At 40.2% G+C, this 26,663-nt stretch overlaps 1 protein-coding gene across 1 annotated transcript in view; it reads left to right on the forward strand.

The window, feature by feature from the left end:
- Positions 1-4,248, forward strand: part of hcn1 (hyperpolarization activated cyclic nucleotide-gated potassium channel 1) — a 65,040-nt gene extending 60,792 nt beyond the window's left edge. The window contains exon 8 of the mRNA XM_030085463.1: positions 2,517-4,248. Within this exon, the coding sequence (XP_029941323.1) occupies positions 2,517-3,697 (1,181 nt within the window). The 3' untranslated portion in view covers positions 3,698-4,248. The remainder of the gene's footprint in view (positions 1-2,516) is intronic.
- Positions 4,249-26,663: the final 22,415 nt, after the last annotated feature.

Here is a 26,663-nt window from a genome sequence, read left to right on the forward strand (position 1 = left end):
TTCAAATTCACATATTTTGGTGGTCAAAGTGAATGTTTCTTACATTTTGTTTTGTATCATGTTTTTGTTGTTATTTCTGTTTTAAATACAGTACATTTTTTTTGCAGCTTTTGTATTCAAGTTTTAATTTAGATTTAATAACAGCATAATGTTCAAAACTCTGAAAGCTCGGTGCAAAGAAAAAAACAGCGCTGCTTATGTTGTTGATGATTAGAATAGTGAAAGCTGTATTAATTATTAACAGTCCACCCAGTTTGGCAGAACTTGAGTCTGTTCGTCTCTCAGTCTGTAATGAGTCAGGACTGCAGAGATTTGCTGTGTGAAAAACTAGAAAGTCAAGCTGCTTTCCAGTTGCCTCCAAATTTCATATAACTTCCTTGAAAAAAAAACAACAAAAAACTAAGTTATAGCTTTTTTGTGGTTCTACCTGTTTTCTGAGCAGAAACTTCCACATGTTTTCAAAAATAACCATAAAGTTATGTTTATGCCAGTGGCTCCCATACTGGGGCACTGATTGGGGCTCTCAAATATCTTGTTTTGAGTGTGCACATTGACCTCCGCAGCTCCTTCACTGAGTATCTGTCCTGGTAGCTTCTGCCGCTGCAGTCACAGCACAACTGTTGTAAAATTATGCATTTCTCAAAATAACTCTGATGCAAATGCACAGCTGACGTAGACTAATATATTCATTGATAAGCGTGCAAATGTAAGTAAGTGCTCCGAGTTGAAATATACAGTGACGTGCACACTACAGGCAGATCAGTGCTCCCTGCTGGGGCAATTTCCCTTTTAGAATTGACAAGTTCCTATGCATTGCTTAATGACTGTTGCCCTGAAATCTTTGTGTCTAAACTACTTTTTTGATGTATTTCAATGTTGTCTCAGACCCAACAGCCACTCTGACCCTGACCGGCTCAGTCTGAAAAGATAATCCGCATTTGTTATCCTTCCAATCTACAGAATTTAACCCTGTCACCTTTAAAAATGCAATGCGAGCAGCCTTGTAAGTTGCCGGTAGTCTCCTAGTCAGTGCGTGGTGTTTGTTTTAGCTCTTAACTACCCGACCCCGTAGTGAGTGTTCGAGTCAAAGCGAGCGAAACGCTGCACAAAAAAAACCCACTTCGATCCGCCTTCGGCCGCTACAGCGGCAAAAAGTCCCGTCTTACATAGCTGAACGCGCTTCTTACTGGCAGCCTTGAGAGCCGAGAGCCGTCCAGCAAACGCTGCTAAATGGTAAACTTGGTGGAGAAATCTTCTGCCCCTCAAGGACGGAGCTTAATGATTGATTGACTGCGGCTAAAGCCTTCGGCACGCTAAAAGTCCACTCTGTCTTCTTTACCGACGACGCTTCACAGCCTGTCGATGCACAAGGTCAACAGCAGTCGCAGGAAACGCATCCTTTAAGGACAATCGGACACAGTCATTCAAAGCAAACATGTTAAATAGATCTCTATTATTCCCATTATCGTCTGATGTGGTAATTCTTTCAACAAGAGACCAGTTTCGGGACATGTTTCAAGCCTTTAGCAGCGCTCAGCATTTTACCACAGTTTTTGCTCCCGAGCTCCCAAAGTCACACAAGTGGCTGGAGTTTAAAAAGCCATCTGTCAAGCCTTCATTATCACGGTCTATGAATTGTGACGAACTGGGAGAGTTTTCCTGTGGGCTCAAAATGCCCTTTATCACAGAAAACAAGAGTTCTTTTAGAAGAAAAAAAAAGCTTGTTTACTCTATTGGAAGAAATCTGTCTGGCTGTTATTGGAGATGGAAAAAGCTTAACAAGTATTTTAGAATTCCCAGAAAATGCTAGTATATTAAAAGAAAAAGGGGCATTCTGTGGTAAAATTTGGTGATATCTGTGTGTATGTGTACCACCTGTATCTAGTTATGCAAAGATATAGTAGTTTGCTGTATATACATATGTTTTTGTTCTACTTTGTGGAACAGAGACAGGTTATTCTAAATATCCTCGTGATGTGCTTTAGCTGATTTAAATCCATGGTGGCTTCAACCAATCTTGTAGATCTTAGAATTTTTTGTCTTTTGTTGTAAAAAAGAAATAATAATAAGAAAAAAAAATACTGTCCAGTACTGTGATGTGTGGGTTCAACTCATCAGTATTCCTCTGTGTTTCACCGTCCACGTCAGCACCTCTCATAGTCAACGCTATCACGTCACACTTTCACTAATCTTCGTCTCCTTATGTGCCCTTCACTCCTCTCAAACTGTATATCTCCCATAGTCATTCCCATTCAATGTCCTTCACACTTTTTATTCAGTATGACAGTTCTTAGTGGATATGAAAAGATGCAGCTTGTATCGTTGGAATTAAAGGAAAGTATTTAGAAATGTGTTAAAATGAGATATTTAAGAAGGGCGAGGAGCAAATGCGGTAAATTCTTGTTAAAATATACAAGCTGCATCTTTATTGTTTTAAATCCTGCCCTTTTTCCTGTGGTGTAACCAAAGTCTGCCATGGCTGTATGTGTTCACCTCTTCTGACTGCGCCCCAACAGGGAAGAAGAACTCATTGCTGCTGCAGAAGTTCCAGAAGGACCTGAACGCCGGCGTTTTCAACACGCAGGAGAACGAGATATTGAAGCAGATTATCCGCCAGGACAGGGAGATGGTGATGATGGTGGACCGCAAGCAGTCAGTCACCGGGATGAACTCAACTCCCATGTCAGGAAACTCAATCATTAACTCGCCCGCCCAGCCGCCCTTCTCCACTGCCTTTGGCACCAATCAGCTGCAGCAGTCCTCAGTTCCCATGACCTACAGTGCTTCGGCTATCGCCAACGCCTCCGCCGCCCGCATGCTGCCGGCGGCCGCCGCCGCCGCCGCCGCGGCCCAGGGGATGTACCCGGCCCCCAGCATGTCCCACGGCAACCTCAATTCCTCCTCGACCAACCCACAGACCCCGCTGCAGCAGCAGGGGGCGATCATGTCGCCCTGCTCCTTCACGGCCGCCATATGCAGCCCGCCCGTGCAAACCCCTTTAGCTAACCGGAGCTTCCAGTACGGCTCGCCCACGGCCTCCCAGCTGTCGCTCATCCAGCAGCCCATCGCCCAGCCGTCCCTACCCGCACAGCAGCAGCAGCAGCTCGCTCAGCAGCCCGCCGGGGCGGCTGCAGCTGCAGCCTCTGCATCGCAGCAGCCGCAGCAACAGCAGCAGCCGCAGTCGCAGCAGCAGCAGCAGCAGCAGCAGCAGCCATCGCCTCAGCAGCAGCAGCAGCAGCAGCAGGTCCCTTCGCCTCAGCGAGGAGACATCCACAAGAGCACGCAGGCCCTGCAGTCGGGCAGCTTGAGTAGAGATGTCCGACACCTATCGGCCTCCCAACCGTCACTGCCACACGACACGTCCCTGGGGCCCAGAGCGCACCCGGCCTCGGGAGACTCTCTGGCCTCCATCGTGCCGCCGACGGCAGCGGCGGCGATCCAGGGAATGGGTCTACAGAGCGGCCTCCGCACTACGGTGCCCCAGCGGGTCAATTTGTTCCGTCAGATGTCGTCGGGAGCCCTGCCCCCGGTGCGTTCGGCCGCGGCGGCCGCGGCCGCTGCGGCAGCGGTGGCGGCGGCGTCATCATCATCATCGTCCTCAGCTCAGCACAGGGAATCCCCCGGATCGAGGAGAGATTCTGTCCTGAGCAGTACAGAGACTGAACAAGACAAAATGCGTTTTGCATCAAATTTATGATCCCATTTTTATCTTTTCTTTTTTTTTAACTCAAATGTTTCACTTCATTTTTGAGAATGGAGATCAAACTAAAAGAGGTAAAAATGAGGAACTTCAGCATTTTTTTTTGTTTTGTTTCTCTATGATTATCTTCTAAAGTAACCTCATAGAAATCCTGTGTATATAAGCCCTTGTATTATATTTTAGACAATTTTGTCTCCCTAAACTTAAGAATGTATATTATACGGATTATACAGATACATCTCACATCTCTTTTCTTTGACGGACCATATATATATATATATATATATATATATGACTGAATGATACATTGATCATTGATACATGAGTGTGTGTGGGTGTGTGAGGTGTGTGTATGCATGTGACCACGTGTGTAAAAATCCACCTACAATATTGGCAATGGCAATTTAAAGCTGTAGTATAAACGAGTCTTCCTTTCTGAGAAATATAAAGAATTATATATAGTGTATGATGGATTTTTTTTTTATTTTAATTTTTTGTTCTTTCAATTTTTGTTTTGTTTTTTTAAAACTGGAATGCTTTATAAATTCTGATAATGACTTTTTTTTTGTTTTCTTTAGATTTTTTTTTTTTTTTTTTTTTTTTTTACCTGTGGAAGAGAAACATTATCTTCTCCTATTAAGCAGCTTTAGGCACCACTGTGGAGCAACAAATGCAAGCAACTCTGACCAATAATCTCAAAAAGCACACACTCATGGAAGCAATCTCACACACCAATTTACTGAAACCTCATTCCAGCAATCAAAACAATATAACTGTAACTAAGTATTATGTTGCTCTCTACAATGAAAATACAATCTGCTGAGTCACTATATCTCCACAGAGGCTCGCATACAAACCATGACAGTGTTATGGGTCCAAAGGGAATAGACAATACAAATGCTGCTTTCTTTGTTTATTTAAGGAAAATGAAGTGTGGAGACAGAGATGGATGGATGCTATTGTTCTTTTGTTTTATTTTGTTTTGGGTTTTTTTTCTATTTCTGGTTTCAGATGGCTGAGATGTTGCGTAATGTTGCTTAAAAATTCTGTGTATATTTATAATATTTATAAACTAAAGATTATCACCATTATGCAATAGACTGTGACATAAAGATTACCTATATGTGTGCTGTAAATAGTTTTGTAGATCTAGTATTTACAGATACTGTGTGGTGCATTCTCTATCATAACAATGTCTTACTTCTATCAGGAACCTGGATATCATCTATATGCGACAACGGTTAAGTGACAAATATATATGTTTCATAAGAGATAAACCTTAATGCAACGCAGAGAAATGTCTGATCGAAGGACATTTAGAATCCCCTGTCTTTTCTTTCTTTCTGTCTGCATACCTACAGTATACAAACAAACAGTATATAATTCAACAAATACTTTGATTTCAGTGTCATCTTTTTGAAACAAATGCATTTTTTTTTTTTTTTTTTATCACTTCATACCCCAAAAACAGTCTCATTTTTCGGATGATTTTCACAAAATGTATTGCCTGAAATCAGGCATTTATCACATTTGTTCATCATGCCTTTTTTCTAACTGAGCACATTTTGAAATCAACACACCCTTCAGCTGTTCTGTACGCTGTCATATCACAATGACTGTAGCTGACCTGCCTGGCACATCAGAACTCACTCTTTAGGTTGAAGGTATCCTGGCACTCGTGCGCGCAGCAGAACATTTTTCTGCAGAGAGTTTTGTGCCGCCGCCGCCGCCGCCGCCGCTGCTGCTGCTGCTGCAGGTGAGACGAGGAAACTGCTGGTTTGCATTAAGGTTTCTGTCTCATGTAAATCCATCGTTTGGGCTTAGGTACTCTAAACTGACATTGAGGCCGAGAGGTAAACGAAGACAGAATAACGTGACTCTATTTAAAATGAATGAAATTTTATATTGCAAAAAAAATAAATAAGATTTGATAACTCTGCTAAAATAAGCCAGCCTGTACACATGCAGGAGTCACAGTTTTCACGACACCAAATATCAGCGAGTTCAAAGTGTCTGAGCCCTGAAAGGTACCATTTTCTTTAAAGACGACGAGTCCTTCGCTGCAGATTGTGTCGATGGTGTACCAATACAGTCAACCCACCAATGTCATGGAAGCATGCGCTGTCACAAATACTGAAAAAGGAAAAAAAAAAAAAAAAAAAAAAAAAGATACTATCTCAAAAATGTTGACGTTAAATGTAATGTTAGATTATGTTTTGTTCATTGTCTGTCTGCCTAGATGTTATCTGTGTGTGAACAGAAGCATTGACTCTTCACATGGACATTCAGAAGTATTTGTGCCTAAACTATAGCCATGTTCCATCCTTTGTTACGAGTGTGAGCTGGGTGTGTACGGTGAGAGGGTGGGAGTGTGGGTGAGCGTGGGGGGGGGGGGCACTTCTGCACACAACTGCGCATTCATTCTTACTATACTCTATGTGTTCTATGTCTCAGTGTTTTTAGACAAGAAAGGAGTAAGCAATGGTGACGGCCAAATGTCTCAAGTTTAACCAATTGGTAATTTTACTTGCAACGTGAACTTCTAGAGGCAGGTTTTCATTTTCTAACACTCTCAGTCAAGCTATATAGAATATTTAATGAGGTTGTGTACAGTTTAAAAAAAAAAAAGAAGTGCAATCTTTAGACTTGCAGTAATATAACGCTCAATGAGACATTGTACAAATCTGGAGCACCTTTATACCTTTCTTTGTAGCTAGCCACTGATGCTTGGGTTGAATATTGATGTGTGGAAGGAAACTGGCCAAAGCAAAACATTCTAAGTCATTGTCTTTGTTTTAAATTGCACTTTCTGATTTACTACTACTAATAATAATAATAATTAAAAAAAAAAAAAAAGATATAGATTCTTTCAGCTAGGTTAGAAGTTGAATGAACTAGTAAGGGAGCAATATCTCCAAGACTCGGCGCTGCCCCGATCCTGTTTGAGGTTGTAAATGAGGGGGGAGATGTTCTATTTACAACGAGGAGCGCTTAATCGTGAATATGCCATAGTGTATAGGAACTAGTACACAGTCGAGATGGATAGCAGCACTGTTGGTTTGTGCTGTTTTTGATACTTGCCTTTGGAGGGAGAGCTTCCCAACTATGTGCTTTTTTCACTATACCAATCGCAACTAACATACTGGAATGGGCATTAATGATGATGTATAACACAAACTAATGAGCTTACATATTAGCAGTATAGAGACTCTCAACAAACCAGCACATATATTTGTATATTTCTTTTTTCTTTGTTTTTTTTTTTTTTTTCGGTTTCGTTTTGTTTCGTTGGTTTGGGGAAAAAAAGAGATGCAAAAAGAACTGATAATGCCCAGTGAAGACAAACCAAATGCTCGTTTGGTTTTCGAAGACTTACAGGTTTCATATGTTTACCGATGATGCGCGACGTGGAAAGAGGGGCAGAAGATGAGCCGATGAGCTGCTCGGTCCTCCTAAACTCCACTCACAAGGTCATTGTTCAGCTCATTCATGTAATCCAAGGCTTAGAGAAAACGAACTGTCAGTTGGTAACTTAATACGGATGAAAGAAAGGTAAATGTAAACTTTCTTACAACAATATGCAGACAAACAGTGTTTGTCAAAAAATCTTTTTGATTTTTTTTTTTTTGTTTATTTTGTTTGTAAATAATAAACCTTGAAAATATAGAAAATAAACGACATATTGTCATTTAAAACATGTGTTTGTGTGTTTAACTCATTTACAGTTTGTCCCAGTGATGGAGGAGGCCAGAGAGTATTCAGGAATAATGTTCATCAGCTTTAACAGGCAGGGAGGAAAGAATACAACCTGCTTTGTGGCCAGCAGGGATTTACTTTTGTTATCTACAAATCCACATTAAGAAATCATCCAAAAGACAGATTTAGGGGTATGAATATTTAAATATTCACAGCTTTTTAGGTTTAAGAACAAATGGATGTACATTAAAAGGAATAAGAAAACAGGTTAGATCAGGGATGATAATCTAATTTAAGTTCCACAAACAACATTCACCACAGATTGAGTCAATCTCAGTGAAATAAATACATTTGGGGGATTTTTGTTCATATTTTTTCCTCACGTGCAAGGAATGCATTTTGAAACACTACAATTTCCCAAAAAACTCTGATTATCTCAGGAAAAAATAAATTCAGTCTCAAGATAAAACCATTTCTTATAAGTTCTATTATGCAAAACCCAGTGAAAAGTACAAAAACCCTCAGAGACCTAAATTTGCTCTCACAGTACAGCTTTAGAATAGAACACAACCGAGTGCAATACAAAAGATGATACTTTATTCATCCCAGAGGGCATTTCCTTACACTGTTGCTCCACACAGAATAGAATATTAGCAGAATAGGATATTAAAATATGAAATTAGAAAGAAAATTATCTGAAGTAATTGAATAACATGTGCACAGCTGCCTCCACTGGTGTGTGAATGGATGGATGTGATTACCAGTGTAATGCTTTGGACCTTCCTGTAAAGGGCTTTGGTGTTCTTAATCCAGTTCAGTTTGTTGTCAGTCGGTACCCCCAGTTACTTATACTCCTCAGCGATCTTCACACTGCCCCCCCCCCAGAGGGAAACGGAAGTCTGTGGTGTCGAGAGTGAAGAGAAAGAGAGAGAGGACAGTCCCCTGAGGGACCCTGGGACTGCAGCCTGCCAGTCAGGCGGTCAGCAATCCATGACATGGGGGGGGGCATCCACCTGTATCGACATCAACTTCTCCCCCAGCAGAGCTGGTCTGATGGTGTTGGAGGAACTGGAGACGTCAAAGATCGTGACTCTCACAGTGCCGACCGGTCTGTCCAGGTGGGTGTAGATGCAGCTGAGTAGGAAGTTGATGGCGTCCTCTGCTTGGACTGGTTGGTGAACTGATGGGGGTCCAGGTGAGACTTGCTGGAAGATTTGCTCAGATCCACAAAAAAAAAAAAAAAGAAAAAAAGAAAAAAGAATCCCCTTCACACAGTAAAGCCTGTTTTCATGCTCATAGTATAAAATACAAGTGGAGCATGGCTCATATTGCAAAGCTGGTTTGCGATTACATTTTTGATAGGCAGCTCTCGGGGTTACAGCAAGGTGACGCTTCCTTCAGATGAGCCGCAACTCATTTATCACAGAAACACCACCTTAAATTATAAATGTGACATAAATGTGAGTTACTGTATTGAGTGGAAATCAATTTTCAGCATTTGTTTGCGGTACACGGACGAGGACAGAAAGTCAATGTCATTTTTGAGACACAATAAAAAAAAAAATTCTGCATTCGATCCACACAATTTAATAGCTTTGAAAATGCATCACAAAAGCTTTCAAAATGCAAAAGTGCTAGAAGGAAATGTGTCTAGTGTTTCCCCAAGATTTCAACCTATGATAGTTTCTGTTATGGAGACGACACATTATTCTACGACAACGACGTGTCTTCACTCTCTGACTAGTTTTAAAGGTGATTACATTAAAATACATATATTTATTGAATGAATACCTTCAGTTTTTAATATTAAAATGGTTTGAAATGTTGTAGTTTTCTCTAATGTCATATTGTACGGAGGACGTCTAACTCATATACTGATAGTAAAGGAAGTTTGTATATAGATGTATAAGAAGGGCATACTGTGTAATTTTCTTGTGCAGGGCACAAAGCACTATAAAGTACATTAAGGCCGAATAAAAAGGCATGTGTAATCCTAAGCTTTAATGTCTTCTCAGATATGCATCGGAGCCGTCGCTGCAGTTCTCCACGCCGCAGCGGCACGTCCACAGATCGGCTTGAGGGATAAAACCCGGAAGGTTTTTCTAAAACTCTGTTATTCAACAAGAACAAAGCAGATCCATTCATCTTCCATTCAGCTGGTGAAACGCTTCAACTTTGTTTTAATTATAAAGATACCCGGGCTTAATCGGATGAATGGCCTGATTAGCATGCTGGTAATGGAACCACAGTCAACATTATTGACCTGCAAAAAAAAAAATAAAAAAAAAATGGCTACACAGTCTTTACAGTGTATTCCTCTCAGAGTTTCTTGCTTTCTTAACTCAGACAAAGAAAAATAACATGCAGACTTAATCTCTCATCTCATCTCTCTGATATTATTACATAATCAGTTTACAGTCCAGGAGAGATGAGATAAGAAATTAAGTCTACATGATATTTTTGTCTGTCTGAGTTAAGTTTCTGCAGTTGCATGGATGTTGGCTGAACACCTGATCTTGAAAGAGAAAAAAATCGCCCGAACACGAGAACATGAATAAATGGCAACAAAGCAGCTGAAAAACCACATACAGCTATGTTGTTTTGCAAATGTTTATATTTTCTTTTCTACAATTTGCATCTGGCAGACAGTTTGGTATCTCTGTAGTTCTGAAAAAGCTTTGGTAAACACTCAGGTTTCCAGTGGTTCCTGCCAAAGGAAGTGTTGATTCTGCAATATTCCCCTAACTATTACCAGCAGTATATCAAGTCATAACATTTTTGATAACAACTGGTGATTCTAACATTAACCTAATGAGGGTTTCAGGGGATTCCCTGAATGTTGCATGATGAAGATGAAGTGGTCTAATTTCCCTGGGAGGAAGAGAAAGAGGAAGTGTCGGTAGGTCTCCCAGCAGTGTAAACCTGTAAGAATCAGCATTAACATGAACGAAGTGAAACCTGTCTGATAAATATGACTGAAACTGGTTTAGCGCCAGACCTTTAATCCTGATCATCTGTTCCATTCACTGTTTGGGATTATGCTCAATAGCATGAACTGGAGCAGTGAGATCCAACAGGTCAGGAACAGAAATGAGCCCTTCTGAACCCCCGATCATTATTAACTTTGAACAGAGCCGTCTCTGTGCTATGATGAGTTCTGATGATGAAGAGATCATTTAAGTGTACCCCACATACCACCAGTTCTTTAAAATCTACCTTCCTTACTGTTCTTAAAAAATGTTGAAAATATTTTAGGAGTCTGCTACTTTGTTTCTACTGCTTCCGTTTGATTAGTTTTTAACAATTCAGCTGGCTCTGCAGCCAATCAGTGGCTTACTTCCCTAAGTGCATTTGTAGGTCGACTTCCCGTCAATCCAGTCACCCCAGTATTCCCCTGTCGTTCCCTTCTCCTCTCCGTCAGGCGTGCATGTTGGCTGTCTGGATTAGTGGGAGTTATCTTCTTTGAAATAAGACTAGAATAAGGTTACCGGCTTATGCCTGACCCTACATGATCCAGCAGTATCTCAAGGTTAACTAATGCTTTCGCTTATATAATTCACATCTTATAAAGAAGTTCTCAATTATGTATCATATATTACAGATATATGCTCATTTGTATAGTTATTAATTTACAATATTAATTAAAATACACATTTCTGAGTATTATATTCACTCTGGTTAAATTAACTCAGACAGATTGAAATGTCTTTGCATTAATCCCTATCTGTGTGGTATTGTCGATTCAATATTACAATGGGAGAACACGTGCCTTAACCTTCATGTGGCCATGAAGTGACTGGAGACCTACCACTAAATATACACGTCCTTCAGACTGATGTTATCCTGCAGATTCAATTTATTTACGACTGCATATTAAAGTGTTTCATTTAACCTGCAGCACTGAGGTCAACTAAGCTAAATTATACCAAGGACAGTAAAGTACAATACTCACCAGACACAACAGGGGTTCATTGGTAACCAGCAGCCTTAGAGCTTACATTAGATGCTGAAATTGGTTGCAAAAATTGGATCGTCAAAACTAACCACAAATATCAACCTTGTAGGAAAGTCCACCTCTGCAGCAACGCTGCAGGTATGATCCGGAGCAGCCTGAAAGAACTTCATAACGAGAGGTCCCTGAAGAAAGCTTGTTCTTTCCTCGTTGAGCCGCGCTATCCACTTTTTAATTTAGGAGTTTAAGTTGCATCCCAGAGGCCACAGTTAATTTGGACTTACAGGCTCAAAAACCCTTGCTGCTATTAGAATATTAAAAAGTGCAAAATGAGCTTAACTGTGTTTGTTGTTTGGACTTTCGTCCTTGCGACTGTTGCTGCTGCCTGCAAAACACGATTCCCCTTGCAGACAAAACAACGCCATTGATTCTTGATTCCAGTTCCTGGAGTTATTTTGATGGTCATGTAACTAGACCTTCACACATCTCAAGGAAAAACAGCACCTTTTTTTTTTTTTTTTTTGTTTTCAGTTGTTTATTTCCATGAAGTCTGTGTTTTGAGTTCCCGAAAACATCTCAAGATGAGAGAAACAGTTCTGCCTCCATCAGCACAGTGAAAACACAAGCTTTGGCAAGTACTGGCGCACGCTCACTTCAGTTATCTTGTGATATGCTGCATTTCCCAAGTGAGTTAAATGTTTTTTTATCATTTTCATAGAAGCTTTCATTTTAAAGCTATATGGGTATCTTTTATTGCCCTTTTTGGCTTTTGTTCTCTTTCAGAATGTTTGTTTGCCGAAAGTGAAACAGTCCTATGTAACTCATTGCTTGGTTGACTGCCCATTCACCTCCTTTTTTGTTTGCCAACAAGTGTTTTTGATTTGAGTTTGTAGGCATTTTCCAATTATTTATTTGAAGTGTCGTCAAGCTTGGTTCTTTTGTTCAATTTTACATTTCGTGTGTTGTTTCATTCATGTGTTATGGTCACTTTTGAATTGAGCCATGCTAATTTTACTTAGTTTAGGAGGCTGTAACAGTAGCACAAGTAGATTAACAAGACTGAACATTCACTACGCTGTTGCATTGATGGAATGTATCCGTGCACATTACAGGAAACACACTGTCGACAACTGGCTCGGTTGTAAATTATGGCATTTTCAACAAATCTCATAGAGTTTACTCGACAGCAATCAGCAAAACATTATTGTCTGCACTTCTGACTAATTTTGGAAAATGAGAAAACATATTGTTTACAGCAAATCGTTCTCGTGTGAACTGGCTTATATGCGAGGCTTGCACTGGCAATGGATAAAATATTGTTGCTATCTGTCAGCTATCTACACTCATGTAATTTATCCCTCCATGTACACCACCACTCGTTAAATGGAAAATAAACCATCCTTATATGATTTGTTCCTGTGATTGCATTTTACAACATTTGCCTATATTTTTTACTCCTCCTCATTACTGCATGATATTTGAATTATTGACAGCATAAGTAAATAACCTCATGTGCTTTTTTTTTTAAAGCTGAAACCCGCCATCAGTCAACAAGGATGATGGCTCCGAGATGACATTCATTTTGCTTTTGTCTCACAATCACGTGTCTACTGTTTCTCTGCCATCTTGAATAACTTAATTTCACCTGGTGTGTGTATGTGTGGGTGTATGTGTGCGTGTACACACAGTGATGAGATGCACAGTGTCTTGGCCTGCTGGGTGTGAGCTTCCTGGGAGCCACGACAGGGGACAGTGATCAGGATGCAGGAGCTGCCCTCGCTGCTGTTTGGCCTCTTTCTGCACCGCTTTGTTTGCATCTGCACACCATATTTGCCTACACATGTCTCACACACACACACGAGTCAGTTTCTTCATTTCTATTTTATTTTGCTCTCTGGTGTGACCCATGATGAGAGTAAAACAACATAACACATGTGAAATAAGGTTCGCATGATTAGAATAAACATGTAAAAAGCAAAAAGTAACCCATGATCTGACCTGAAAGCTCATTACAAAGCTTTACTTACAAATACCAATTATTTTTCCATTAAGAGGTGCTATCTACAAGCAGTGGCCAAAGTCTCTATTCCAGTTCAGCATGTGAAAAGTCAATTCTCACCTAAAATTATCACGGTACAAGCTCCAGAGGTTTTTTTCTATTTAATTGTGAGGTTTTGACCCAGCAATCCAACATGTCCTGAGATAACTTCAGCAATGATTTGGCACCATGTAAATGAAACTGATAAAGAAAGATATTTACACTTAACGTGGGTGTATAAACACCTATTATGAGCACCATAACGTTATTGGATTATTCGATGTGCTGTGTAACAAAATAAAGACACGCTGGGAAAAAATGGCAAACCAATGAAAGAAAGAATCTGATTTCATTAAGAAATCCAATCCTAATGAAAAAAAGAATAACACAAGCTCAAACAGAAACACTACCTGTTTCGGGCTCACTAAAAACCACCAGATCTAGAACAAGTGTGCACTTAGAGCAGCCTTCTAGTCCAATGGCTACGACTTCAGTAATGCCAACTCAGCAAGGAAAGTGGCTGCTGGCGGTCCTGAAAGTTGCTGAATTACATTCTTAGATAATGTTCATGTGCATTTTATTGCAATATGTGCAGCAAGAGGGAGGAATGCAATCACTGGAGGGACAAAAATGGAGCAGAAACACCATTAAATGTTCAAAACTACTGACTGCAAGCCAGGGCGAGCAGATTTATGCATTTAATTTGCAGTGTGGATGCAGAGGGATGAATGCATCAACTGCAGCTTGCTGCATGCAGAGTCGTCAGAGTGTGCATCACCGACTGAGAAGAGCTTTACATCTGAGTCTACATAAATCTCCTACAACAACAAAACGATTTGTCAGTGGTTGAAAGAAAAAAAAAGTCTTTACGGGCGAAAGTGAAAGGAAATTTGATTAAAGGTCAACAGACTGTGGAAAACCTGCAGTGTATGAATCATAAAGGGCAGCTGCTCAGACCAAGGACCAAAAATCAAACATTTTAGCAAGCATGGATAAAACAAAAAACAAAAAAAAAATCAATCGAAGACATTAAAAGATGAAAGAACCATGAAGAACTAACAGAATCAACATTAAAGGATTTGATATTTCAAGACACTCTGTCTTGAATTGCTGCAAAAGGCCTCCCGCCCTCACTTCCTGTGGGCGGGGTTCCAAAGGTCATCCTTAGCCATGCAGGCTCCATGACAGGAGAAGCTAACTGTGTCAATGCAAAGGACTAAACCTCAGTAGATGCTGTTCTCCTGCTCCATACTCCAGCTACACTGATTACCAACCACCATAAAGAAAAGTATGAAAATGGAAAATATTTCAGGAGATTCAGAGCAACGGGAATACTCGGGGTAAGCGTGATCTCTTATGTAAATTATGTCAAATACTTGATGGCGATTTAAACTGATTAAGCCAGAATGAAGAAAAAGAAGAAATACTTGCATAATGTGAGCTTTGGGGACATTTTCAATCAGTATCTCAAAGTCAGTTAAAAAAAAAAAAACAACCACCAAATCTTAATATTAACAAAATTCCACTAAAGAAAATCATTTTTGAATAGTTGATTACAAGACTCTGTAATTTCACTTGGCTGAAAATTTGATTTTTATCAGCATCTTCCTGTGAACCTTCATAGAAATAAGAGAGCATGCAGCACTCCTCTCCACTCCTCCCACACACAAATAACACTGAAGACACAAGACATTTCCTCCTAGTAGGAGGTTGTTTTTTTTTTTTTTGTTTTTTTTTTCCCTCCTCATTGTTTTTTTCCTGTGTGGGACCCAGATGTGCTATGAGTCACTTTAACCTTTCCCGAGAACCCTGCTTTCACGTAGCGTTTAACCTCACATATGACTGCTGGGCGTCTGCGTCAACCTCATGGCAGAGGTTAGAGACCTCAGATGACACACACACACACACACACGCACACACGCACACACGCACACACATTCCTCTACCCTGAACAAATGCCTTCATATCTGCAGCTTGAGCAAAGACGGGATTATCAGACAAAGCGTTTGTAAAGGGACTCACTTCCCAAACAAAGGAATCAAAGAGACGTTGGACAGCATGAAGAAGATATGGGGTAAAAATTAAAGGTGATGTTATTGTATTTGCCACCTTGGTGCTTTATCTACCGGCCCTTCATCTTTTCTTCACCATTCAGTGGCCCATTGATGAACCGTCAGCAGATGGTGCCTGTCATCTCCTTCATGCAATTACACCTGCAGAATTTTTCCGCTCTGAAGAACATTCCTGCATCTTTATTCTCTTCTCTTGTCTTTTGGCCTCGAAATCTGCCGCTGACAACCGAGTCAGACAAGGTCATTCTGCTAGACTGTGTGTCTCCACGCTCCAGGACAACCTGAAAAACATTGTTTTTTGAAGCTACAAGCGCTCACCTTTTATTGAAGTGTGTCATGTTAAAAAAAAGCACCATATTCTCAAGTTTTTCCCCGTCTGTGTGGGTTTCCTCTGAGTACTCCTCTTTCCTCCCACGATCCAAAAACATGCATGTGAGGTGAATTTGAGACAGTAAATTCCCCCGAGGTGTGAATGTGAGTGTGTGTGTTTGTCTCTCTTTGTTTTTGCCCTGTGATGGACTGTGATGACCCGAGTGTTCAGTCATAAACTAACCTGACTGCATAATCATCTCATCGTCTTTTATCATATTTTGGGTTTTTATCTCAGTCATTCTATGCACATTTGATGTTTTTCCTTGAAAAGCTTCAGTGTAGCATTAACTTTCCAGTCACAGATGCTTGGCCTGAGGAGCGAAGTAACAACAAGTCACACATACGACACATGAGCAGTTTTTACATAATTGCCCCAAAACCGTAGCGTCATCTGCATTCATTCAAACAAGGTGAAGTGAAGTAGAGTAATATACTTCGACACAAATATATCAAATGCACAGTTATAGGACTGCTCAGAGCTCTTTAAAAATGAAGATGTCATGTATTGTCGGTGGTACAGTCGGTTATAATTACTGTCATTGTCTTTAGCGCAGACCTAATAGTATCAAACAGTTATATCACTCTATTGTGTTTGTTCTACCATAATCATTTTCTTACCAAATGAGTATCGCTGTCTCACCATAAGAAGACTGAAATGATCAGAAAGTCAGCAATCACAACTTGTTTTAAAACAACGGAAAAGATCATAATAGGAGGATATTCTAAAATGTATTTAAAAAAAACTTAGCTTTTGTCCTTTGAAAGACATTTTTCATCTTCGTTTGGCTGCACAGTCTTGACTCAAGCTCCACCTTCAGCCAAGTCTTGGCAGGGATTGATCGGTCTCGATGGATAAACAATATGTCTGGATTTTTATCGCTGTCCTTTGCTCCACTCAGAGCAATATTAAATGCGTAACACAAAGTACAGTTGAGTATATCATCCCATGAGGAGTTCCATATCTTTATTCTCTCATCCGAATCCCTCATACACTACATGGCTCATGCCTTTGATCCCCCCCCACATGTGCAGCGGGGGGTTTCTTAAGGGGACCCGATCAGCAGATTATCTTATAACTGCATCAAGGACAGTGTAGAATATCCCTTCACCGCATCCACTCTGCCACTCCAACGTTAATCTTTCTGAACAAGTCGGGATTACTGTCCTCCCAGAAATGCCAGAATACAATAGGAACAACCACAGAGTCAAAGGGGAACCTGATAAAGCAAAGGTTGAGGTCTCGCATGCAGCGGAAATCGCTGACAAACAAGCTTTGAGCACAAACAACTGCTACTGTATTCACAGTTTGTTCTGATTTGACCTGGTTGTAACTCCAGGTATTAATGTACAACACCTTATGAAAAATAAAATCCTTGCTCAAATAACATTCATGAACTAAATTCGATTTATTGGTCACAAAAATCACTTTAAAATAAAATGTTTCTTTTTGCATTTAATAACAAGTGACTCACCAGCATGATACAATATATGAAATAAAAACTTTAAAATCTGTACCTTTTAAAATGTCACATAAGTTTAGTTTTAAAGAATATGTTACACTCAGACAGATTTACTATGAAATATTATGTAATGAATCACATTTCCCATTGTAATCCTAAAAATGTGCATCCAACCAATTACAACATGTGCCTCAATTAACTTCGAGTCCCCGACGCCGCCGTGACGCGACACACAACACTCGCCTCTTTCCCCATCAGGATTTTCTCAGTAGTTTGTAATTTCGCAGTGTAATGAGGCTCCACTTAACTGTAGAGAGCTGTGTGTAATAATTAATTACTTCAAGTAATTAACTTCACTTGAGAACGATGGAGCAGCGTGAACATAGAAGGTTGCTGACCAATTGGAAAGATGAATGGTCATTCAGATTAAATAGACAAAGTGTTAATCAATTTATGCTGTGTGGATTATGTGGCCGTGATGGAGCGGCTGTTCCCTGGTGTTTTCCCGGTGGGAATGCATGCAGACCCACACAGGAATGTACGGACGAGTCGATTATCGCCACTCAATCGTTCATGAAAATTATTATGCACACGGATTTTGTGTCTGCATCTTTATTGCATTCCCAAAGAATAAACTGAGGCGTGCAGTGTTATTTTTTTCATTTCAAAAATATACTGAGTAATCAGAATTTCAAACATAGAAAAGCACAATAATCACGATTAATTCATATAAATTGCGCCATCAATAATTATACTGTGTCATAATATTCCTTTTTTAAACCCACATTAACAAGAGCTGTCAGATGATCACAATCATCTTGTCACAGTTCTGTTGGATTTTAAAATAGAACAAAACATAAACATTAAATATGTGCATACACACTGGAAAATATGCTAGTGCAGCATATATCATTCTTAAACCAAGAGCAGACTGCATTTTCCTGGCTTAAAAAAAAGCCTGAATACCTCGAATATTTAACTCTAATGCATCGACAGGAAATTCCACATGATTACATAATAGCACTGAATATCATGACATTGTCTGGCCTGTGCAGTCTGGCCACGAAGGGAAGAGCAGCCTGTTGTTTACCCCTTCGTCTTTTCTATCAGCGACCCGACGCACAATTATTAATAACTGCTGTCCGGTGTTGCTGGATTAGATCTGATCTGAGGAAATGACGTCGGCGTTGTGTCCGAGCATGAATGAGTTGAATCCGAGCTGACAATCTGTTACATGTGAGGGATTCCAATTTCACCACAATACACTAGCACAATAAATATTCATGGGTGTTTAGAAATAATATTCATTCATGTTTGTTTTTTTCCGACAATGCCAGGTTGTGAATTTGTTGAATAGTAAGATTTATGTGCCGCTGGAATTGTCGTGCAGGTTTGTCTTCAGAATATATTCCACTGAGAGGCTGTTGTTTGTTGAGCTCAAAGTGGAAAAAAAAATATGCAAAATATTGAAGATTTCTAAGATTAATCTACAAAGAACATTTTCTTCCTCAGAAGTATGCAGAGATTCATATTTTCATGCAGAAAGTGGTGCCATGAAAGGTGCTGCTGTGGAAAACTCAGCCTTTTTTTTTTTCTATCTTCTTTTTGCATTGTCTGGTCATTGTTGCCATGTCTGCAGGGACATTGAGTTTATAGATTTCGTTACGCAGTACGCTGAGATGGACTCCAATCCTGGTCATTCAGTTATTCATCACTAAAGTAAACTGTAATCTGGTCAGTTGGAGGGCAAATGGATGTCAGAGGTTTCCCCCGATGTAGAGTCCCGTCCCAATCCTAGACTCCCTGGACATGTGACACCTAAAGCCTCCTGCGTAACAGTAAATAATCCCGCCATCGTTAAAGCCAACCAGATTAACGCAAATCCCTTATGAATTGACTTTTTGTTGTAGTTTCCATAACCATATTAATGATAATATTATGATTCCCTCCTCGCTGTCTCCTCTGGGTTTCATCAGAACAAAGAATGCGGCCAGGCTGCAGAAGTGTTTCAGCTGTTACACACAGAGCACGGTCCGGCCGTTCACCCATTGATCCACAAAAAAAACTGTCTGAGGCTCAAATTGACTGATACGGTGTGCTCAGATGTACAAAATATGTATTTGTAATTTAGTGGATTGGGAACTGAATGACCTCTGCAGCCTGTTAAGTCTAAGCTGTGGGATCCCGAACCGTCTGTTAGACGACATAAGCTTTCATTTTTTTTTTTTTTTTTCCCCTCTCAGCTTAAAAAAAATAAAAAGTACGGACAGGATCTGATGTAATTCTATTATGCTTCTGCTACTGCTGCCAATTCCTGTGCTTTGAAAGTTGTATATGATACTTCTAATGTGATAAACAGTCTTATGACTAATGTTCCTATGATTATCGTTCAGTTTTTCATGAAGAGACACATTTTACCTCATAAGGTGAGGCAATACCGGAATTTTAAATGTATTTGAAAATTCACTGTTAAGTGACTGATAAGGACTTTGGAGTGGGATTAAACAAGTTTTCTTCTTGCCACACCCTTTGGAGCAGAATGAAAGAAATTGAATACTTGACTGGCATATTTCTGGTTGAAAGTGTTTATATTGATCAGTTCTGTGCAGGTCTTTTGTATTCTAAATAACATTTATTTGCTTGAAATAAATAAAGGAAATGAAAGAGGCAATGACTACTGGTGACAGAAATTAGATCAGAAACACTAAAAACATGAGAGGATCTACTGAGAATTAAACATGAATGCAACACAATAATGTAATATTTCATTAATCATTAAAGAGAAGTTCTCCGACTGTTTTCTGTTCCTGACGTCAAACTGCAGGTTGAGGTACAGACCTGCACTAATGCACAGGGAATAACGGTGCACATGCTCCATGCAAATACAATCAAGTTCCAGTCAGTGTGGGAGGAACACTGAGCTGTGTTCATTTGCAGAGCGCGAGTGATTTTAACATGCATGCTGATGCAAAGTACTTCACAGAGAGCCACCTTTCAAATCAAACATGAATATCATTTAGCTTCCTTCACCTGTAGTGACTCCCTGTCTTTTTTTTCCCTTTCTTTCTTTCTTCTTTAAAAAAAAAAGTGCATGTTTAACTGCTGTCCTCTACTTCTTAGGTCACCAGATTTTAATTTTCTCCAGTGTGGCTCACACATATTGTGCCATTTTCTCAGTCCCTTGCATCTTGCATGGCAGATGTCTGAAGCAATCATGATATAATCTGGCTGTGAGATAAGACCAGCACGAACCCCCCCCCCCCCAAAAATACAAAAACAAATGTTGTGTTTTCATTATTGACTTAAGTAAGCGAGAGTTGTGACCTAGTTTACATGCAAGCCCCAGATTCTCAATGTGTTTGTAGTGCGGTGCAGATTTGTCTCCTTTCTAAGTGAACTCTCACACAAGCAGTGTCCAGGGCAACGAGGGAAATCACACATTCTAAAGTTCTGTATTTCTGTGGAAATACTTTAAAGTGAAGCCAGAACCTCAGTGGAGCAAGAAAAACCCTTTTAACTTATCAAAACATAGGCATCATTGAACGAGATAAATGACTAACTGAGCCATTTGACCTGCAGTGGCCCTCATTTTTCAGGGACTGCCCTTCCTGCTGTGACAGACGCTTTGCGATAATCAAATGGTTTCATCACGGGTGAGTATTACATCACAGATTGGATGGACGTGTACAGATGTGGCGTAAAAGTAGCCAACCAGACACGTATCATCTGCCTGAAGTAATAATACCATGCGCACACTGAGTGGCCATGTGGCTGTTATGCAGTCTTTCAAACCGCATCAATAAAGTTGCGTCATTAATGGAGTTTGGAACAACGGGGGCGACCCAAAAGTGATTTGGCCAATACTTGGAGCCGGTTTGTGGACAGGAACTAGCGCACGGTCATTATCTTTAACTGGAAAATGGCAAGTGTGAATAAGTAGCTTTGTTTGAGCCGTCAGTTGTGTGCAAAGGGAAGAGCAGACAAATATTTGACACCGGATTGACAGCATTATATATATGTGTTCATTAAAGTTCAAATTGTGAGTTCTGATGTGGGTTTTGAGACACAGTTGAGACGAAAACGAAAAAAACGATACTGCTTCCGGCAAATTGTTCTTTTGCAGACAGGACCTAAAGATCTGAATTCTGAGGTCCAAGGCAAATGGAAATCATCTTCAATGCTACTTTATCCCGAGGTGCTGGAGTGGATCAGGTGAACAGTTCATCAGAGTGACAGTCACCCTTCACACTTTCTTACAATTTCTTTCTTTCTTTCTTAGAACTATCTTGGAATCAAATCCTTTCAAAATTTTTGACTGGAATTGTCCTCCTTTCACACTGAAGCTCCTTTAATAGAAATTTAGTGAGGTCTCACTTCTGAGTGTTGCCATCTAATTCACACCCTGTCCATTCATAAGCAGCCAAGCGTGCCCTGATGATTTACGTAGCTGACACGTGGCACCATTAATCACGTATTCGCTCATGGCTGCGGGTGACGATAAGACCAGTGGTTGAGGGTGAATGTGGGTGGGGATGAAAAAGCATTGTATTTTTTCCCCCCCCTCCTTTACAGTACATTTGTCACATTGAATCAGTCAATTTCCATAATAATGAGGCCATGTGATCTTCCATCCCCACCTCTTCCTCCCTCCTGTTTTAGGTGTGTGTGCGGGCGTGTGTGTGTGTGTGTGTGTGTGTGTCCGGATGCTGGTGGTGCTCAGATGTTGCTCTGGAAAGTTTCTTTGTCGTCCTGACATTGGAGGAGGGAAGCTATTTCTGGATCGGTGTTTGCTCTTGCCTCTGATGTAGCATCCCGGAGGTTTATTGACGGGTGGAGGGGTGGAGGGGGTGGGGGTGGGGGGGTTCAGACGGGCTACTTGACATACGCCACCGGCCAAACCTCACATGACCTGAGCCCAACTTGCACTGAGAAAATATCAAAGTCGAGTTATGAATGTCAATCTTTTTAAGTCATTGTGCTGCGGGAAGAAATGTCACTGACATCGCTTTCTTTGCAGTTAAAAAAAAAATGAATACAATGGAAACATCTATATCTTTATACTTTTCTTCAAATCTTCAGACTTTTGTGATTTCTTCTTAATCATTCTGAGAGAGCAAAACCAGAATGGTAGCTTCTACAGCGTGGCGTATTTAACAAGCACGACGTGATATAAAGAATTTTGTGAGTAAAATTTTATTTCCACGACTCTGAATTTACTGAGGATCCGGTGAAAATAGTTTTTGGCAGCTGGAACAATCAAAATATCCGGTGCTGCTTATTCAAAGTTTGCTGAAAGTGTACAGATTATTAGGTTTACTGGTGTTAATATGATCTGGAAGGAACAAGCCCTTCTATAGACAGGCAGAACCCCTGAGGGTCTCATGAATCCTTCTCTTCCCATAATGCTGAGGTCAGCAAGTCGTTTGTGTTACATTTTTCACTGAAATACGTGGAACCGCAGAGCCTGTTCTCTCTGCCAATACTGGCTTACTCAGCAAAGAGTCTTCTCTTGCGCTGTGTGCACAGCAGTAGCCGCCTCATTCTTGTCATTTTTTATTTACAAAGAACAGATGAATGTCGATTGAAACCGAAGCCGTCATGGTGAAGAATGGTGTTGATTAAAAAAAAAAAAAACATAAATGTTTATGATTTATATGCCCAAAGAAAAAGCATACAAGAGACAATTTTTTTAAGCAGGCACACTTCTTATCGCTGAAATTTTACGAATCTGCTAATCTATTTCAAGATCCTCTAATATTTGATGAAAACTGATTTTTATTCCAAATATCTCTAAAATTACTAAGGAGAAGTTTTTAACTTTTTTTTTTTAATTATTTGTTCATAGGACAAAATGATGGTGTTAAAGAGAAAACTTGTATTTTTCTACTTCATTATTACCTTAAAATCAAACATGGAATTCTTTACTTTGATTGTATGAAACAAGTAAAAATAAAATGCAGCAAACTTTTCAGGTCTCCTCTTTAAGTTTATCGGCCCTTCCATCTTCTGTACCACTTTATCATATCTTGCAGTGTTACATACCTACAGCAGAAACAATTACCACTAATGTGAATTGATTTATCTTTTTTAAAAACATTAAATATACTTTCATTCTTTGTAATCTCTTCCTCACACATTTTGCCCCTTTAACAAAATAAATGTCCTTTCCGGGCCTTTATTCAAGTCTCGAGGCAGGCAGTAACTTTGTCCAGATCCGTAAATGTTGGATTTCCTCTTGGCCATCATGTGCCTGCAGTCGGAGCTAATCCCTGATCACCTTTGACTCTTCTCATGCTTCTGCTTGTCGTGACTGAAGTGTCCTCGAGTGGAGATAAAGAGCAAGCGGCAGAGACCTCTTACATTTTCAGACCTTTGATGACACTTGAGACAATTTGTTATAGTTCTCGGAGCTCTGCGGGAGCACAGCATGGCTTTTCTTGTGGCGCAGTCAACCCCAAACCAGGAAATTTGCAGGTAAACAAAAAAAAAAAAAAAAACACTCTTTATTGTGAAGGTCAGGAATTTGTTGATTGAGCCTAACATGAGTGAAGAATTTGATTTTTTTCAATAGATTCACCCATATTCACATTAAAGCGAGTCCTACAGTTAGATTGTGCATCTCATGGGTTGAGGTGTCGGTGTGAATGCATCCTTGTTTTTGCAGGGGTTGCCATTGCAATTCATATCTAATTTGCCTGACAGATTTGCCTGTAGTCTTCATACAAACAGGCTCCAATTTAAACCCAAACATGTTCAACGCTCAAGACACCGCCTTCTGGCTGTCTTCTGCATTCATTATTTGAGGAATTTAAGTTTGCAGAGTTTAATACTGCCAATGACCTGTGCGAGATCTAACACCGATCTGAAAAGACCGTGGAGTTCGCAAAGCAGTGAAGCGAAAGGAAGAAAGAAGACAACAGAAATACTGATTCCTTTGAGTGAAGATTACATGAACGTGTGTGTGGATACAAACAAAACTACAAGGTTACCTCCCGGACACGGAGACAAAGAAGATTTAGATGACATGTATGAAACATTTGTTATAATGTTTTCACTGTCGAAGTTGAAATGGCCATTATTCCCCACCGGACCAACAATTGTTATTTAAGCAGTTTTGAACCGGTTTCATCGATGTTTAGAAACATGGTCCCACATGAGACCAACAACATGCACAACCCTCTACCAGGTGTATTGATTAATAACCATGTCAATGTGAAGGACGCGTGGGTCTGTGGAGGCAGTGATGCACTGCAGCGTTTGAACATGCACACAGCGTTTCACGTTTGGAATATTTGGGCCGTCATGGTCAAGACACAACCAACTGAACCCCCCCAAAGGGTGCTTATACATCTCATTACTATTCTAGAATGATGCTTAAATGGAATAAAATGCAGACACTGAGAACATTTTCCGTTGCACTGTAGGTCATGACAAAGTGAGAGAAACTCCCTGCGTCCCGAGCCGTCCATGCCATAAGTCAGTTTGTAATGTTTTTTCTGACCGGATGAAAGTCATTCATGCAATGCATTCTCCTTTTAGCAAATGATTTACTCCATCTCTCTCTCTCTCTCTCTCTCTCTCTCTCTCTCTCTCTCTCTCTCTCTCTCTCTCTCTCTCTCTCTCTCCCATTCTTAGCCTGTCTTTGCACAGTATGCTGCAGCCAGACTGCAGCTGAGATTAGCCATGCAATATGGAAGCAAATCGAGACTCAATTTAGTTTTGTTGGACTTGTCAATTTTTGTCGCTGTAATATTTGTTCAGTGCTTTTTACAATGCGGCGAGAGATTGAGAGGAACAGATTTCTCATCTTGCCATCTCTTTGCATAGGCCCCTCCTCTCTGTTTTTTCCCCTTGTTGCCTCTTTCTGTCATGTTCTGAATTTCAAGCTTGTCACCAGCGTCCTCTGTCTTTGAGACTTCCTCTCTGGTGATTGAATTAGCGGGATGACGTGCAGATACTCAAATCATTTCATATACTTAAAAAGTTAATAGTCCTCTAGTTGACCGACAATATTTATCCCCCAACTTTTCCACAACGTGCCATGCCACAGGTGACTGCTGGGAAAAATACTGCTTTATAACCAATTCAGGGTCTTTGGGGTGTTGGAGCTGATCACAGCTAACTATCTGCGAATACAGGGCACAAATACAGGGTATGCAAGGTCACTGCAAATTTTATACCTAAATATTTAACTTGCATTGACTTGATTTGAATTCAGTTACACCGCATGTCGTTAATATTTCTCTTTCTTAACCACAGGATCAATAACTAAAACTTCAGTGTTTTGTTTTTTGTGTTTTTTCTATGTGGTTTGAGTTGTCACACTTTATTTGTTGCAGCCCTAAAGGGCTCGATAGGATATGAACCATTGGAAAGCCTGACAGTCATTCACCTTTGCATTCACAACCAGTTTACTTCATCTCTGGTCAAAAATTCTCAATTGCAAATGCCAAAGATCTGATGTTGTGCCTGAGAATTGGTGTGTACCTCAGAGCAAGTATTGTTGTACATTCATACAACGGGCAACATTGGTGCAACATTTTCCAAGCAATTCTTGGATTTTTCTCAAATTTTGTGTCTCTAACTAGTGAATTTTTACAGAGAAAGAGTGAGATTGGGGACGTAGGGGAGAAATTCAATGCCAGTCTGATGTTTACTTCAGTTCATTTCCATTTTTTCTTATGTTATCACCTGAATTATTTCTATCCTATACAGAAAAAAAAAAGCAAGTTATCCCTCTGAAAAAAACATAAATAAAAAATGATAAACCAGCAGCCGTGAGTGTCGGTGTTATGCAATCACACTGTGTGTGTGCGTGTGTGACTGACGAATGACTGGTCAAAATAACGGAGAGGAAGCAAACTGGCCAAGACTCCTGTGACCAGGATGCATGAGTCTTTTCCATATTGATGCGGTATTTACCGTCACCGCCTCCAGAAAGTTACTGTTTTAATGCATTATTAAAAAGGCTCGCAGGCTTCAAGTGCTCTGAACAGTATGGAGACAATGAGAAGATATTTCATGCTTCAGCAGCATTCAGGAAACACAAAATGTTCACTGCCCCTTGTTAACGTTTAAGAGTAGGCAATCAGTGGAGGGGAGGGATAGCCGCTGTGTAAAAGACTTACTGGTGCTGTTCAGTATACGACTGTGCATGAAGAACTATGAGCGGAGTGTTGAAAAAGTATTTTTGAAAGAAACAGATTAATAAACTGTTAACAAGAAGAAGTAACAACCTAACAGCTGAGATAAACTACCAACATATATGTTATTTCTCACCCTACTGAAAATGCAAATGGTTGAAATGAAATTGAATCTGCCTTCTGGGTATCGAATGCTTCCGTAGCTTGTGCAGAACAGTGAATGAGCACAG

This window comes from Salarias fasciatus (genome assembly GCF_902148845.1).
Source record: "Salarias fasciatus chromosome 7 unlocalized genomic scaffold, fSalaFa1.1 super_scaffold_4, whole genome shotgun sequence".
NCBI classification, from domain to species: Eukaryota; Metazoa; Chordata; class Actinopteri; order Blenniiformes; family Blenniidae; genus Salarias; species Salarias fasciatus.